General features: G+C 32.6%; 1 protein-coding gene across 13 annotated transcripts in view; it reads right to left on the reverse strand.

Moving 5' to 3' along the window:
* Nucleotides 1-18866, reverse strand: part of ome (dipeptidyl peptidase 4 omega) — a 304004-nt gene that overhangs the window by 254126 nt on the left and 31012 nt on the right. For 4 of the 13 annotated variants that reach the window (XM_067348239.1, XM_067348238.1, XM_067348248.1 and 1 more), the window contains one exon: nt 12070-12126. The exons of 1 other annotated variant lie outside the window; for it this stretch is intronic. In XM_067348239.1, the coding sequence (XP_067204340.1) occupies nt 12070-12126 (57 nt within the window). Of the gene's footprint in view, nt 1-5962; nt 6332-6464; nt 6608-7775; nt 8494-12069; nt 12411-18866 lie in introns of those variants that run through there. 8 more of the 13 variants (XM_067348245.1, XM_067348243.1, XM_067348242.1 and 5 more) reach the window with 8 other exon arrangements.

Genomic DNA, 18866 nt, shown 5'->3' on the forward strand with positions numbered 1-18866 from the left:
TATTCCCAACGGCAAACGAGGTTCACGGTACCGTTCGCGAGCGCAGAGAAAGTGTAACTCGAGACAGCATCGAGGCACAAAGTTCACCCGGTTCATCGTTAACTACGTCCGCGGAACGGTGAAACTTCGTAACTTACTGGCAGCAAAGTTCCATCGGCGAACTTTTCACGTCCGAGAATCACTTTGTGTGCGTGCCTGCTTTTCCCTTTGAGGGCGCGAACACGAAGGAGAGCATCAGTTTGTTCAAACGTACCTACTACTCGCCGAACGCATTTGCCGTTTCGTCGGCTGAATTTTCACTGTTTGCATAGCCAACGTCCGTTACTTTGGTCGCGCGAAGTTAACGAATCGAACTTCCGTCTCTTATTTTTGCGAGACACGTCGCGCTTCAAAGAAGGAAAAACGTCTTGTGCTACAGACGCTTGTGATTCTAGCCACGTCTGTCTTCTTCTCTGTCCATAGCAAAGAGCAATGTCGAGAAAAACGGAATAAAAGCGAAAATAAATTCATTGAAAATATGAGTATTTGTAAGACAGTAATACTAAATAAATAAATATCGCGCCTGATAGCTTCATAAAAATTAAATCTGAAAGGACATTGCGTCTGTGTATGTATCATTTTTGTCATTTTCAAAACAGATAACGTTGTTTGTGAAAAAAAAACATCACAAACTCAGAATGCATCAATATTTAAAAAGAGCATTTAAAAAATTATAAAATGATAAAACAGAAACATTTAGCTTGGAAAAATAATAGACTGCTTATTGAGCAAGTTTATCTTGCTACATTTTCATTAATAAAGATATAGGTTCAATTATTTCGTGTTAGAAATTGAAAAATACTATCCTGTGACAATTTCCTTCCGAAAACCGGCAAAATAGCAACCATATATCAAACGCGGCCTCAAAAACAAATCGGTAAATTCACATTTTCTTCGCCAAAATTGCATCTTTATTCAATCACGGGCAAAATATATACGGAATAACTGCCAACAAACTCGCCATAACTTACAATCTCGAATGTTACATCGAGTCGCACGTTGTATCCGATTGCGCACGTACTGATTTCATACCTTCCCTTCAACAAAACATTTGACCCCTTTCACCCGACGAACCACCATTGTACACGCATAAACAGTAATACCCCTTGCAGCATTATCGTTGCAAGCGCTTTCGTAGCTAACGTAGCGAGGTATGAGGTGCGCTTTCATTCACGCGCGACCGTAGAACCAATTTCGGTTGCTCATTGTCTGCTACAATGCGGCATTAAGATAACGAAATAGTAAATAGTTTTTTTAGGATTTAAGAAATTTACAAATAAGGAATTTCGGAAAGAAGTATTGTCTTGAAATCAAAATTATCTATACTCATTTTTAACAGTCTAAATACGTTACATGTAAGATAAGTAAAAGCGTATTTAAATATAGATTTGAATAAACGAGCAATAAAAGGGGCTTTATCTTACTTTGCCTAATTGACAATTATATATTAACACGATATCTATTTAATTACTATAAGTATGTTATTTATAGCGAACTGTACTAATGCTACTAATTAATATCACTTTGTAAAAAAAATTACAATTTTATCTAAATTCTTTTCCCTGCTCGTTATTTCTTGAGATATTACTTCGAATTTGTAATTAAATTTATAGCTCTACCATCTATTAATCTACACCATTCTCATCACACTTTACTAAGCGCGAATTATTTCGCGTGTGCGCAAATTTCAAACGTGTCCCGCCATAAAATAATCCTCTCGCTCGGCACTCTCGTCGAAAATTTATCTGCTAAAATTAGTGCGGTTAAAACGCGTAGCGCCGGTGTAACGATTACAGGAGCGATTACGCGGATCTGGCTATGCAATTGGTTCCACTCATTTCCAACGAGATGACGGTACCCGATTTGAGTTTACCGTGCACACGTAACGGAAGATAAATACGGCAGTATAACTTCGCCCTACAAGCCAATTTGGCAACGAAATGTCATTAGGGAGCGACGTATGTAACTGTGTTAATTGTAATGCTGGTGTGAAAGCAGATGGTGATTCGTTAGCTCGCCCTGTACGTGTACGCAAACGTAAGACATCGATCGTCACAAATCTCTGTATATTCGCGCATATGAAAGATCAATGTATAGTGAAATTGAATTTCTAATTGAATTCTCGTATTGCAGTTGATCCCATTAATATTTTTTTGAACAATTATAAACTAGAAAATTTATAGAGCTACTTTTTTTAATTACTAGCTAATATTTGACATTCAAAATGAATACGTCTATCTATTATGTATATAGATATAAATTGTAATAATGTGTTGAAATAAAAAATTAACTTTTTATAATCGATAAGTATTAAATAAAATTATAAATTGTTAAATTGTTAAAGAAATATTTAGATTTCTTCTGCATTTAATGGCTTGAATGGCGATAAAATACTCGCAATTTTGAACTATTTCGATCCTACTGCAATATATTTTTATATTTGCATAATTTGTAATAAAAATGAATGAAAGGATTAATTTTCTATCTCAATGAAAATGACATTGAAAAGGATGTTGCCATACGTCTTCTGTAGTCTTCACGTATCTTATTACATTTTACGGAGGAATTTAATAAGGTAAGCGCACATTTGACTCATCTCTCATTCATGTAAGACAAAGCACGATATTAATATTAATGCGCCGCTCGCGAACAGTTTAAATCGTGCAGATAACTCCAAGGAACTGCTGACAGAGCTAAGATCATAAAAGCGTACCACACAATAATGCATTTATTTCAACACGATTTAAATCGAATAAAATTATGATAATATTTGTATTATCCATGCTGACATGGCTTCATAAATATCCACTCAAGACAAACTATTCAAAATATCATTTTCGAAGTAGTAAAAAAATTGTACTTATTCGCGTAAAGATTTTATTCTCAAGAATTTTCTTAACTTTTAGAACTTATGTTCTTTTTCAATATCAATAATGCCTCAATTGATTACTCCATAATCATCTTGCATGCGCAAGTAGCAATTTAGATACTTGATGTAATTTAAGCCAAATGCATTCGCATGATCTGCCATTACGGCATCTCGATGCACAATGGTATCCTAAACTTAATCTTAATTAATCGCAGGTATTACGGTATACGTGAGATTAGGACTTGGGACTGTTGCGCAGTTTATCAATAGAATGTGCCATTCCAAACCGTTTGTTTCCGAGACAGAACTTCGGGTTCGCTTCCGGTCTTTCCACGGCGACTCCGGAGCACTTTGCTAGATTAGAATAAACCGATGCCATCGACGTCTTTATTCGCAGTCACCTAAAACTGTCGACCCTCTTTCGCGCCAAGATATATCTTTATGACCGCGGTGTTAGAGACTTATTCTATAGTAAATGGCATTGGTTGAACTTTGATCATGATATATGGCGAATGTTGCACCGCGCGTTGATATATCACCGAGCAATTTATTCGTAGTGCTGCAATAATATTGATATTAAAATTTAAAAGTATTAATACCGTGATACTTATTATTATTATTAGTAAACTCTAGCATTTTTACTATTGTTTAGAATTTAAAATTGCAAAAATAAAATAGAAATTGTATACATCAAATATTTTCACTTTTATATCATTCACATTTTTCCGTTTCCTGTATAAAGCACTTAGAGAAGATAAAACATTCAAAAAACTTGAAAAACGAGCAAAGCGCTGACGCAATCATCCCAAATATTTGTGTGTACCCGTGTATATCTCGCGTGCGTTTCTGTATCTATATTGCTTATGGATTAGGTGAAATATATGGCGGCGAAACAGACGTTATTGCCAGCGCGTAGGATAGCGTGATAGTTCTCATGGGCAAATTGCTCAGATGCTCAGAGTTCCGGTGGAAGGCGGGCCGATATGTGGAATTTGGTTACAGTGCCTTAATAGCGCGGTAGAGTACCCCGGGAGTATTCTAATATGCACATATAAGTGGTTAACACATTGCCGAATCGCACGCTGAATCTGATTCACGAAGATCCGCACGAATCGACTCACAGCAATTCATTGCCTCGGCGTTTTCTCGCACTCTCGTATAATGGAGATTCCAACCCCGAGATATTTCCCGCCGACAAGATTTACTTCGTCCGCATTGCCATGCTATAAAAAACGCTACGGAAAAGGCGCCCGGAAGATTAATTTGCTTTTCCGGTGCGTATACGCGCCGCGAATGGAAATGTCATAAAAGTAACGGCAAAAAATGTGCCGGATAATGTTTCGCAATGTTACGTCGCGAAATTGAGTGCAATGCTTCCTTATTTCATTAAAAGCTGATTCAACAGTTAATTGAAATTTATTTGTAACTCAGATTCACTTATAAAATATTAACAAATATTCATTTCAAAATATATTATGCAATTAATATAAAGATTTAATTTAAAAATTTGAAAATTTAAATAGTAACATTATATTTGTAAAGCTTTTTTTAAAATATAAATATTTGACAAAAGCTATTACATATTAAATAAGAGTAGTGATTATTAATAACAAAATTTATGAAAAAACCATTTAATTTAAACAAATATATAATATTACTATTTAATTTTCAAATTCTTATTATTAAATTAAATTAAATTTGTGTAATTAAATTTGCTAATATCATATAAACAAATCTTAATTGCAAATAAATATTAATTAACTGTCGAATCAACTGCCATTTTCTTTAATTATTGAAAATATTTAAAAAAAACATATTTATTTTAAAAAAATTATTTTTGCAAAATTTATGATGTAAAATTAATGCTGTGTTTTATTTGTATCATTAAATGCCAAAATAAATCAAATATTTAAACTAAGAGAGAGATTGTAGATAATTGTTATCAGCAAGAAAGTTTTATAAGTAAAACTGTATATATTACTTAAAATTATTTAATCTTATAGCGTTTTCGAGTGAACAAATTTTGATCCATTTCGGATCAGTTAATCACTATTTTATTATAAGTTTACTCAAAAATGCTATTAAATTTATTGTACTTGAAACTAAATATTAAATTTTAAAAAAGCAACACATTTTACTAGTATTTTAGGTAATAAAATGCATATGTAAAATCGCCAAAAATTAAAATTTTTGCTCTTATTTGCTTAATAATAGCAGAACAATGCACGTAATCGCAATGCGAAAACGAAAACTACGCTTTTAAGTAAGCGCACCCATTAACGAGCTCGTTAACGCGACGGAGGAACCTAAACAAAGAGATAGAATAAGCAGTTCAGAGCATTAATAACGATACGCCGAATGAAAAAACAAAAACTTACAAGGTAACCAACCACTACTATTCCGTGGTAACAGAGCATCTTGCGATAAACGATATAAAGTTACAATAAACTTATTAATCAAATTAATGTACTTTGAAATAGAACGCTTTTGATCTATCATGCTTTTTCCATTTTTATGAATATACCAATCAAAAATCTATTTCTATTAGTAGAAATGTGAACAATGCAATTTTTATTCCAATTGTAAATAATTGAAAATAAAAATTTCCCAATCTAACAATAACCGTAAAAAGTGTAACAAAATCTTATTGTTCATTTACATTCAAATGGACTTTGCAAAATCATGAGATTTAATAAATATAAATATTATAAATCTTTAGAGAAATTAAAATTTGTATATGCTCATGCTTTTATAGACAATTTTTATAAGATAACGCATTTAATAATAATATACTAAAATATATGTACGTCTTAATTTTAAGAATCACTTATATTTAATCAGTATTTGATTTACACCATATTAATTTAATTCACACGATTAAATTCTAATTAAAAAAAGTATTTAGAAAAATTATTCTATATATCAATACATACATAATTAAAAGCTATTAAAAATTTGCTATTAAAAATTCTCAATTGCGATCGGAATCGTAAGAATCAAAAATATGATGTCATGTTATTAAATCAAATGCAGTAAGTGAATTTATTTACTCACCGGTTGATGTATCGCCGATGCACCATCGCCGACCGATCCAAGCTCCATTGCATCCATGCCGTCAAGTTTCTCTTGATGCACTCACTCACTCACACAAATATATTTCCAATACTACGAATCAAAAATACACGGCTAATTATAGTTCGGGAGACGATTGTTCGTCATTTCGTATGAGCACATCTGTTTGTCACACTCACGACGCGACACGTTTAGAACGTACGAGAAATGTAGCAACTGCCCAAGTCACAAAATTTCTGATATCCCGTGCGCGGTGTACAACAACAAATACGAAACATAGCCGAATCTTCTCGGCAAAACACTGGAACTGTAACTCAAGGTGATCGTGCTAGTCTAAACAGCCAGTGACTTCTATAAACATAGCCGAGTATTTCAACGAAAGTATGCTAACATAATTTACGTGATTGCACTTTACTATATTTACGACGCGAAATATTTCCTTTGATTGTGTATTTGTATACCGAGAAGAATTATTATCATATACCTCAATTAATCCAAAAACTCGCTTCCGTTGCTCTATTATTTGCCGCACATGAAGTATATTCCCAACACTCGTCACGTGCGAAATTCAACAAGAAATGCGAGAAGCAGTCTCGTCGAGATTTTCCGAACTGACGCGGAGCAATCCTAATTAACAAAAGACACAACATAACTTAGTGAGAATAAAAAATATTTTCTTCCGCGCGTGCCAGGTATCCCGGTGAAAGTATGTCAGTAATACCACATTTAAAACTTTCTAAAACTCTAATTCAAACGCGACGGATAAAAAGCTCGATTCGATGCGACAGTAACTTCACTGTGCATGCAATGAGACAACAAAAAATGCGTTGATGTTTCTCACCAGATATATGTAGCAATACAACAATTTCTTTTTTATCGCGAATTAGAACATCGAGAAGAAACAGCTGTCAATGTAACATCTTGTTTAACTTGAAAAGCTACTCGATTTTCAAAAACATTTGTTGAACATAATTTAATATGTCCGTTTTCGATATCCGTAAAAGTTTCGACGACACTACGATGTATTCGCCTCGCGATTTTACGAACTAACCTGAGCGCTACGATCGCGCTACGATCACGAAACACATAACTCATTATCAACCAAAACAGAAAAACTGTCCTCTTTAAGGCCGGAGCACAGACTTTTACATAAGGCCTGATACATAGGGATACAAGGGAATCAACCAATCAGAGTTCTATATTTCCATCCCCACTTCTCATTTTGCGAATCTCTGACTAGGTTGATTCTCTTGTTATGCCTTATGCCTAATGTAAGTCTGTGCTCCGGCCTTTACCCTCAGCAAAACTAAACATCTAATAAAAATATACAAATAATTCCACGTTCATCATTTCTACTCCAATCTCAGGTGTCAACAATTAACAAAAAATATCACGCGGCAGCAAATCTATCAAATTTTAACAAAAACTGTGCAGTTTTCTCTCACCGAGATTCTCTAAATATAAGTTTGTGTCCTTGCCATGTAAAAAACCGTTACGTTAGTCAAAACAGAAAAGATTACCCCTTTCCCTTTCTCCAACATAATTAAATATCTCTATGAAAATATGCAAATAATTCAACTTCCATCATTTCTAATTTAAATAAAAAATTAATATAAAAAATTTAGTTTGCACGACAATAACTCTATTAACATATGTTAATATATATTAACATATGTGATTTGAGAATAATAAATGCGGCAATATCTCGCGTCGAGTGGTATATAATCACAAGAAAATAGTCTTTCCGATTACGAATTCACATACCGAAAACAAATAGCTACTCACTGCCGCATACCTTGATTGATCCGAAAATCTGCTCGGCATTATCGAAGCCCAAAGAATTATCGTACGATTCAACATCCGTTCTTCAACGTCCGTTCGTGACCAAGTTTCGACGAGAACTGTGCAGCGAAATTCTCATCGAGATTCTCTGAATATAGGTTGGTAGAAAAGCTATGCCTACGTTAGTCAAAACAAAACAGAAAATTTCTTCTCTCTCTCTCTCTCTTTCTTTCTTTCTCTCTCTCTCTCTCTCTCTCTCTCACAACAAAACTAAATATCTCAATAGAAATACGTAAATAATTTCACACTTTCATTATTTTTTATTTCAATCAAAAATCAATACGAAAAATTCTATTTATACGACAATAACTCTACTGTATATTAATACGAAAATAAGAAATACAACAATATCTTGCGTGAGTATATAACCAAAGAAAAATATTCTTTTGGATTCTCTTTTTCGTTCACGAATTTGTATACCGAGAGAAAAAACAAATAATCGCTATCAAGTACCTTGGTTAATTCGAAAATCCGCTTGGTATTACTTGAACACTTGTCGCATAATTTAACAATCTCAATATCCGTTTACAGCAAGTTTCAATGGGAATTGCAAAGTGGTCTCACTGAGGTTGTCAGAAAGCGATCTGATTAAAACACAAGATGATCTTGCTAGTCAAAACAAAGACTATTTAATAAATGAATAAAAATAAAATAAAAATAATAATCTTACTTTTTTCCAATTAAAAATAGAAAAGATACAAATATACTAACAAACTTCTCAAAATCCACTAAGTAGAAAATTTATAATTTTTTAAATATTAACTTATAATTTTGTTTTAATTTTTCCTCTAATAATTTGTAATGTAAATGATTTATCACTATATACATTGATACTTGATGCAATTAACAGATCAAATTATTATTGTGAATTTGAAATTATTATAAAATATGCAATTAGCCATCTTCATTACAATATTAAATGCAGGATAATATTAATTTTATCTTAATTCCCATTGGTAATAAATAATATTTTCAATATTTCGATATAGTTTAATGCAAGAACATTGAATATTACTTTTAGATCAAAATAAAATATGCTACACAATAAGTATAATTCTTTATAGAAGATTTATACACCTGCTCTCACACACATTTTAACAGAAAAACATTTTTTTATTTTCCTATAAATCATAAATGCTCTAATTCATAATTTAATTTTTTTATTATAATCTCAAAATAAAAAAGGGTAATTCTGTTATTACATATCTTGATTAATGCAAACCATCAAGTTGGTACGATTAAGTACAGTATATTAATGTATATTAGAATGAAATAATAAATTGATAATAAGATCAATTTTATAATGTCCACAATATAATTTAGCATAAAAATAAGAAAATTAAAGCGATTATTAAAATAAGACTCAAATATATATAAACACAACATTTATTGTTTTGAAGTCGCTAAGAGTTGCCTACTGTGTTTGTTTTGATTTACGCAGTCTCACCATACGCATTCATTATTACACGTCCTACCGTGATACCGAACGGACGCTTCGTGAAATCGCTCCGCGTCTTTTTACGAAAAAAATTTTGCTTATAAAAAGATATCGAGAATCTCGCGAATTGTACGAACGATTACGATTAACAGAAAATTTCTTCGGATGTTTATAAATCGGGGATAGCTTCCAAGTAAGTATGTGTTTGAATGTAACCGTCTGATTTTTGTACGATAACCGGCCAATAGATAGTTGTATTGAAAGTTGGCTACATTGAATAATAAAGTTCAAGCACAGAAAATAAGTGCAAATAACTTTGTCTCGCGTCGCAGGAGATCGTTAAGAGTTCGTGCATCGATATTAAGGCTGTTTTAATATTCACTGTCAGTATTGACAATCCACAGTTCATGTTACGTCCGCTATAGGTTTTCAGCACTGTCAGTGCATTTTGAAACACAGCCGAAAGTGTTCACCGCGTTTTAATTTGTCTCATTTCAAACGTATCATGCGCTCAAGAAACATCAAAAGCGTTGAGTGAGACAGTGCAATCACCGTGTTTCGCGTGTTTATTTATCCGTCTAAAATACATCGTACGTGCAAAACATCGAGAGTGTCCTTCGAAATGACAACAATTGTCGTATCGTATATGTTAGCACGCGTGATCGTGATAGCTTTTTTCGATTCGTATTTGCTTTAGTGTCGGGAGTGTTCTACAAAATGACGAACAATCATCGCGTTAATTAACGTCCACAAACGTGATTTACCACGTTTTTCGGTATATCTGTGTGAGTGAATTCGCAACATGGACCACACAACAAGAAGGAAGCGAAGCAGCGCAGCAAGGAATCAAGGAAGCAAAGGAGCAGTACAACAAGGAATCGAGAAAACAAGGGAAGTGGAGTAAGGGAGGAAGGAAGCGATGTAGCAGCTCGGCGAAACGGCGGCGATGGTGCATCGGCTGGTAAGTGAAATTAGTTATACATATATTAGCATGATTAATCGTTATTAATTTCTGACAACTTGTCGCGTCATATGAATCGCGCGTTTATACATATATTGCTGTAATTTCAAAATTAAGAGAATAAAAATTAAATAATTGAAACAATAAAATTAAGTGAAAGTAACTGAAAAAAAACAAATAAATGAAAATAGTTTTCTCTTTTATTGTGTGTTTAGAATAATTAAGTTTATTTTATTATCGAAATAATGATAAAAATTCTATTTTTAATTAAAACAAATTGATTGTATAAATTACAGTAATTAGTGATTTTATTGAATTATTTCTTAAAGATAAAATTAAATAGCTTATTCATTCTCTCAATGATAAAATAAAATAAATTATTTTAATTATAACGATAAAAGATGAAAAAACTTGAAGTTTTACAAATTGGTACAAATCGACCGATCGTACAATGAGTAAAAATATTTTTAGAAGTTCTCGTTATGCTGACGAATAAAAATTTCAGCCATCTGCTACTCTGATTCTTTTTCTTTTTTTTAATAGATATCTCTTTGTAAGTTGGAACTCGATGTGATTTAATTGATCGTATTTGACGGATTCTGGCGCACGTGTTTACGGCGGGAGCTCATCGATCGCGTTAATTTTGCGCGCCGTCAATTTTGCGAAATATTATCACTATCGTCAGAGAAACTGTACGTGTTTCAGAATGTAGTATCGATCCCAATATCTCCGTGCGTACTACATTCGTTGAGACGCGACGATGAAATGTGCATCATGTTATTGAGCCACAGCAATAGAATGAAGTTGAAGCTCTCTGAAATGTATCAAGTAGCACAGAAATACATTCATGCTTTTGAGAAATATTAAAAGTGGTAGTTAAAACTCGCGCAATGTGAAATATCGATGTCGTAACCGTAATGAAATGTCTATCGTTATACGACAAGGTTTTATAAAATTCCAACTGCACCGCTTAAAATATTCGTTAATTAAAAATTAAATTACTTATTAAAATCGTTCGGCATTACATTGTAATATGTCAAATCTAAAAAATGTAGATATTATTTTAACTTTGTTTTAGTATATTTAATTTTTTTATCAAGTTTGTATGATATATAGCCTAGTTTACAAAAAATACTATAAAAAAGTTGAAATTTAATAATTCTTTTATAACAATAATTTGATTTTTTTATAATAAAAATTTTATTAGTTTTTATGAAAAACATTTTCAAAATTTATTATCTTAAAATTGTTATTTTGACGTTGTTTGCTTTCTATTTTTACTGAAGAAATTTCATCTGTAATAAACATGTTTTTTTTTTTTTTTCAAATTAAATAATAGTGTTTTTCAGTATAAAATAAAAGTTTGAAACTATCAAAATACAAGTAAAAATACACAATAATCCAAGGTTACTGTATTCATTTTTGTATGCAATATTCTGCCAATTTAGAAATAGATTTTCGTAACAAAAAATGTTCGATAGTTTTTAATTCATTCAGTGCAACAGCGTATATGTATATACAAAAATAATTTTTATTTTCATTCATGACAATAAAATATTTAGCCACGTTTTCTTTTGTATTCAAAGTATTGGAAATTAAATTCACTAAAGTTAGATAGCCTAACATGTTTTATATAGAGAACATATTTTACCTTTTACACAAACAGCCTGAAAAATTTTATATTATCGTAAAGGTTGATACAATGGCCCTTACTTACTACATAAATATACGTGCCGTATATTCCACCGCTATTATATCAATTTTGTAAATGTGATTTTACGATATGAGCCGAACCTTCTGTTTAAAAGTAACGCGAAAAGAATAAGGTAGGAAAGCTTTATGACTTACACTCACGTTGGTCTCGCCCTCCGTCATGGTCCTCGAGTTTTCGTCGCGAATGGCCGTCTGCACTCACGGGATAAAATCACTTTTCTCTCTTCTCACCTGCGCCACTTTTTTTCTCTCTCTTTTCTCTCTCTCTCTCTCTCTCTCTCTCTCTTTCCCTTTCTCTCCCTTTCTCCAATCCCAATTCTCACTACCGGCCGATTTTCCGTCGGTCGGCGCAGATTCAATGGATCCAGTCCATTAATCACTGCTTAGCGGCCGACACAGGGTGAAACCTGTATTTAATTTTTCACGCAATGTCGCTTTGTATTCAAATGGAAACCGGATACGGAAGTCTGACCCGGCTAGGGCCGCAGGAGTAAAGGAGAATAAAGAGAGATAGAATAGAAGACGATCAGCAAGGGCTAACCGGGTTAGAATATTATTTCGCTTACGATCGTGGGCACGATATCAAAGATGAAATATATATATATATATATATCAGGCAAGAATGAGAAATCTATCTGCTTAGTGAGAAAAGTGATATCTACTATTTCTCTTTTCACCACTTACGGTCTTCATTAAATATTAAATTAAAATAAAGGGATATCGGATTTATCGACTTTTCTGGGAAAATCTGTATGTTTCACACTTTTTAACAAACATAAATTGATAAATTTTTCGATAATACACCGATATAATGCTAATTATTAATTGGTAAATATTTTTTTGACGAAAAAATAACTTACATTGGTCAATTTTTGCAATAATTTTAGCTTGCATTAATCTTTAATTCTGACAGAAATAATAATTGAAGTTGAATAGTTGATTCTTCAAATGTTCATGATTTAATGACTGATATTGCAGAAACATATGCGAATATATTCTAAGATACGTTTTCTGGCAATCCATCGTCCGCTCGTGACTATTTTAAAATTCCAATCTTGTTTTACTGATTATACTTCTTAAGTTCTCTTAAAAATTTTATTGGCATCAGTGTTAAATGAACTTAAAACCAAAAAAGAACCAACTAAAGCAAAGAATATTGAGCTTTGTACGAGATGTGCAGAAATTTGGATCTCTGAAGTTAACTATGGTATGGAATCTATATTAAATTAGACACGATTGCTCATGAATTATGAATACAATCGTTCAATGAGTAATTTATCGGTTTCATGCGCATTAAAGATTTGATGAATGTGTGAACACTAATTCGCGATGTAGACACAGATTTGTAAATCAAAAGTCTCATGAATATTGCATATATTTAATTCCATCTGTGATTAAATCTTCGAGTAAAAATTAGTATTCAATAAATTAATAATTTTATCTTTAACATATTCTATTAAAATAAAAGATAATACAAAAACTACACTTAATAACAATGATTGTTATTATTAAAATTAGTGATATATATCTTTATTATCGGAAATAATACAATAATAATAGTAAAATTGTTTTTTATTTAGAATAGAAGCAAAAATTATATTTTATGCGGATATTAATGATAATTTTATATAATATAAACCGATTTATAAAACACATTCAAAAATCAAAAACCATTTTTTATAATAAATATTTCATTACATTTTTGTATTGCATTTGGAACATGCATTTTCACATACGCATCGTTATTGGCACCTTATAATTTGATCTGAATAACAAGTTAATTCAATATCCAGCGCTATCATCGGTCATGAAAGTCACGGAATGATACGATAGTCTCGACATTGCGTTGTTCTTTGAATCCGTTTTTTAGTTGTGACTTTGACGAAGATATATTCCGCTTACGAACATGCGCGCTTGTGCACTCGATATTGACGTGACGAACTGTTTTAAAAATAAAAAAAAGGAAGAAAGATGAAAAACATCCTATACAACCACGCTATTCAAATCAGCACGATGCAGCGTAGCGTTCCGACACGCGCCTTTCCACGTCTTAAAATTGTATTTCGTGTACGTGCGCGGCGCACCGACTTTTCGGCGTGACAGTAAAATTGAATAACCGCTATCAGTATATTTATATGTGATGCAATCTTTAGAGTTTCAGTAACGCGATTCTTCATGCAAATTTTTATTTATGCAAATTTAAATTGTATGCGTAAAGGATATTAAGATAAAGCGAGACTAAATAATCGCGACAAGTTTTTTTTACGCAACAAATTACAGAGAAACAATTTGACGATTTCAAAATTGCAAAAATAAAAATTTTTTATTACATAATTTAATTTTGTACGTCACAAATAAATATTTTATGAAATATGTGAAATTCAAAGGAATGTCATTCAGCATCTATCTTAAACATATATCTTATTGCAAAAAATTAAGATTCCATTAACCATAGCTTATCAATAATTACTAATTACTTTCAACGGCTTTTAATATAATATACAGATTTTATTAATAATACAAAGTACAATAATAAAAATTTTTATTCCAAAAGTTTCATTGTAAAGTTTTGGTGAAAAGATTTTTGTTTCACGTAAAAATTATCGACACTCATAATTCGACGAAAAGTCGTTGACAGAGACTGCGATGTAATTTCCCGACTGTACATTCTCGACGAAGGCGTATTTCAATCACCAATGATCGGCCGCATGACATATATTCGTTGCACCTGCAGCGTACGCAACAAAAAGGGCAGGCAAAAAGCGGACCGAACTATTCAAATTGAAATCCTGCCCCAATTCCACCTATACCGCGTCCAACCTTCCGCGTTTCCGCGGATGTAAGCATGACAGTTCTAGTGATTAATTCTACCTCCAGATCAATTCGCGGGCTCGATGCTCGTTTGTCACACGACATTTTCTCATTGTATGCCAATCGCGAAACTTCTATCTATCGAGAAATAAGATAGCAGTATTTTTTGCTGGGATTAATGGAAATATCCGACAGCTGATAATACAAAAATGAAAAATATTTTAGATTAAGAAACGGTCGAGCTTCAATTACTAACTTGAATTCCCCGTCGACTGTACATTCTCGACGAAGGCGTATTTCAATCATCAATGATCGGTCGCATGAAATATATTTGTTGTGTGAAATATATAATCTATAGCGTTACTAACTTGAATCAAGAATCTATTTTTTTAGCTTAAATTTCATCAAGCATTTTAATATCTCTAAAATTTTAATTAAAATTCTACTATAATAAATATAGCACCACCATCGTTTTCTTTTTTTTTTTGTTAAAAAATTAATAATTATTTACATTAAGAATGTAAAGTAGTATTTATTAATTTAATAATTATTTCTATTCAAAAAATATTGCAACATCACGTTTACAAATCGCAATCGCTTTTCAACTGATCTTCATCCATGCATTCATCAATTAACTGCTGATTGCTCCTTGTAAATAGAAAATGCGAGATCTTTTTCGGGATAGCGTGCTTGTAAGAATCTGTACAATGTCATTATCATGATACGCAACCAATAATATGAGAGAACATAAATTACACTTGAAAAAGGAATCTGACCCTTCTTGCCGGCCGGTTGTTTCCCGCCCTTTCGCTCCTTCGATCTTTTGAGTGTTCTCTCGACTCGTTTCTCTTCGGCGCTCCCGCGATATTTCATTCGCGGTCCGCTGCGACGTCACTGCCCCTCGTCGTCTACTCGAAAGTGAGATGTTGTCTAAGAGTAGGGTCGAGAGTGCGCGTGTTCCACGTGGCCCTCGGTGGTTAACCCGCATTGTTCGCGTGGGAGTAAATCGTCGCCGACAAACGCGTTTCGCCATTCATTACATCGAAATAACAAATATACAAAGTCTCGTACTCCCGTTATACACATACATGGCTGAGATCTAACCTGTCCAGTTACCATTAGCGCGTACTACGCGTCGCGAAAACGTCGCTCAATTACACGTGTAAACATATTTTAGATCACGCAGTCGCGTTTAATGTTTAAATCGACCGCGCAGATGGATATTTTAAATAAAGCGAGTAAAATTAACATCGATCGAATATTCAGGTGTCTTTCTAACTTTTCCACACGATAATAGATAATTCTAGAATAACATGTTTTTAACACGATCACTTCGCTAAAATGTCCATGAAAATGCATCACATACGTAATCTGCTTTTTATCGTAGAATTTTCATTCTGATTGCATTTAAAATATACAGGATCTCCGTGTATCTCCATGCAATTTATAACGAAATACACGCGAAAGTAAATATCGAGTCGATTAAAAATAAACATGGGCCGATAAATTTACGGCGTGATTTGCATTACAATCGAGAAAGAAGAAAAGAACTCTTTGATAGGACTCGGGTAAAGCTCGCACAATTAGCTCGGATAGCCCGGCCGAATATGTATCGTGTGAACTTAATTTTCCAATGAACATTCGCGGCCCGCTCTCACGCTTTAACCCATTACGATATTATTCACATATAACCATCATCGCGGTTAACTTTGAGTGCATACCTTCAATACCTGAACGGCAGTAGTGACCGTTTACTCTGTTCGTTGCAACATCGATCGCCACGATCAGCCCGGTCGCAAGAATAGCCTTCGGAGCCGAGAACCGCGGCGATTTTATCGAACGTAATAACGCAATTTGCCCAGCGACCTGCCCATATCGACGATACACGCCATGATCGGGTGAAAATAATTTCGTTAGCCCACGGGAAATCCTAGCGGCGTGTTTACGGTAAGCCCTGGTATCGCTTCTAAATCGCCAATAGAAATCGCGGTTGCACATTCGATTCATCTATCTCCGAAAATTTAAATATCAAATTCATCGCGTTTTACATTTTACTTGCTAAATTAAATATTATAATGATATCAATTTTAATTAATTTTTCTGATTACAAATTCCTACATTTTAATAACAATTATTATGGGAATTAAATATCAATTGTTTTTTATCAGTAAGATTCAGTTAAAATTTTGGAATTTTTGCATCAATAATAAGTAGCTGTATAATTATTTTTCATCTCATTACTTTTAACATTACTTTACAAAGCACATATATATTTTATTTACAGCTACATTTAATAAATCTTATTGTTAGTTGCAAAACTGCACTTTGCATAGTAAGCAACTAAATGTAAGCTTTAATTAAAGTAGGAATAAACAGGTAGGATTATTTTATGTTGGAATTGCAACAGATTAGGAAATATGCAATATAATTATTGTTAATAAATTTATAGCATTTGATTGTTATAGCAAACAATTAAATTTGCTCTAACTCCTTGTTTTTAATCTGAAAACTGTATCAACATATTACCGACTAGTTATATCTGTATTACGCATTAACACTACTATGCAACTATCTATACAACCCATGGAATGAATGAATTTGTTTTAATTACATTATATACAAACGTTGGAAATAGGATCGATTACATAATTGGAATTGATAATAGAGATCAAATGTTACTATTGAAACGATATAAAATAAGCAAATAATTTACTGATAAATAGTGCGATACACCAAAATAGCTTGGGATATCATCTATTAATAATACTACAGTTCAAAGCAGTGTTCGTGCAAATAAATTTGTATGTAACACAGTTTGGTATGATAGATCAAGCCCAGTGTATAATAAACCGTCCCATCATTTTGATTTCGATAGATAACAGATAACAGCAAGTTTCATCATTGAACATCAAATTACTCGTAACAAAAGGAATACGCTAATTTGGAACTAGCTGTATACATTTGACGTACAATAAATTTTTATTACAATTTCTAATTATATTCTAATCGCGATCATTTCCGTTTAAGATAAAGCAATTAGCTTAATTTCTATGTTTCTAAAAATATCTTCCTTTTAAAAAAACTACTTAGTCTGCTATTTAATTTGTGAAATTAAGTCTATTAGTAAAGACAAAATAACCTTGGTATTCCAATACCCATCCTACTTTTCAAATAAAGACTTACTGTTCTTATTGTTTTCAAGGTTCTGAATATAATGTGCGACTCGTATAATTAATCTATTTTACACGCCTTTTCTTATTTTATACACCGTTATGTTTTCTTTTCTATAGATTATTCCCATGAAGTCCTACTTTAGGCCTATGAATTAATCATGATATAATGTCATGCTTATCTTGTCAGTTTACTTGTTTCTCTGCATCAGCCACAAATGCAGTTCTACTACGATAGCAACCAGAGTGAATTCGCAGTAAATATAACTCAGCGATATGTGCCAAGATAATACTGGAACATTATAACAGTCTGATCAGTTACAAATCATACTTAAAAATTGTATTAGTAAAAATGTGCATAGTAAAATAATTTAATCGTTACTTAATAAATAAATTGGAATTTATCATTGAATAGAAAGAGTAGAAAAAATAATTTATTATTAAATTCAAAAAGACTGATAACACAATAACACATGTGTATGTGCATATGTTTATATATAAAATTTATTTCAATTCGCTTGATATCATTTTTTAAAATATTTTCTAATATCAATTTCTGAATCTAATATCTTATCTGCAGTCGTTGCAATATCTCTTCGGGTATTTCATATCGCATACGTCTTAACATTATGGCACAGTTCCAACTGTGTTTTCGCAACATGTTAAAATGTATGCGCAATTAAAATGGAGCAATTCTTTACTTATTCGCTGACAAGATTTCGTGAGGTTACCTTGACCGCTTATACATCCGCCGTCCCCGATTTTCATGAACATATAATTCCACGGTATTAACACACACTGACCATGAAAGAGAGAAACATTTTATCTGCGCAGACGTGCAAGACACACGGATGTCTCGAAAGTTCAACCTTTCTCCGCGTATCACAATACTCCCACTTTCATATCGTTCCTTGTGTATTGGCTTATATAAAAACTCTTCCACGGCTTATT

Source organism: Linepithema humile, chromosome 1 (assembly GCF_040581485.1).
Source record: "Linepithema humile isolate Giens D197 chromosome 1, Lhum_UNIL_v1.0, whole genome shotgun sequence".
In the NCBI taxonomy this organism is placed as follows: domain Eukaryota; kingdom Metazoa; phylum Arthropoda; class Insecta; order Hymenoptera; family Formicidae; genus Linepithema; species Linepithema humile.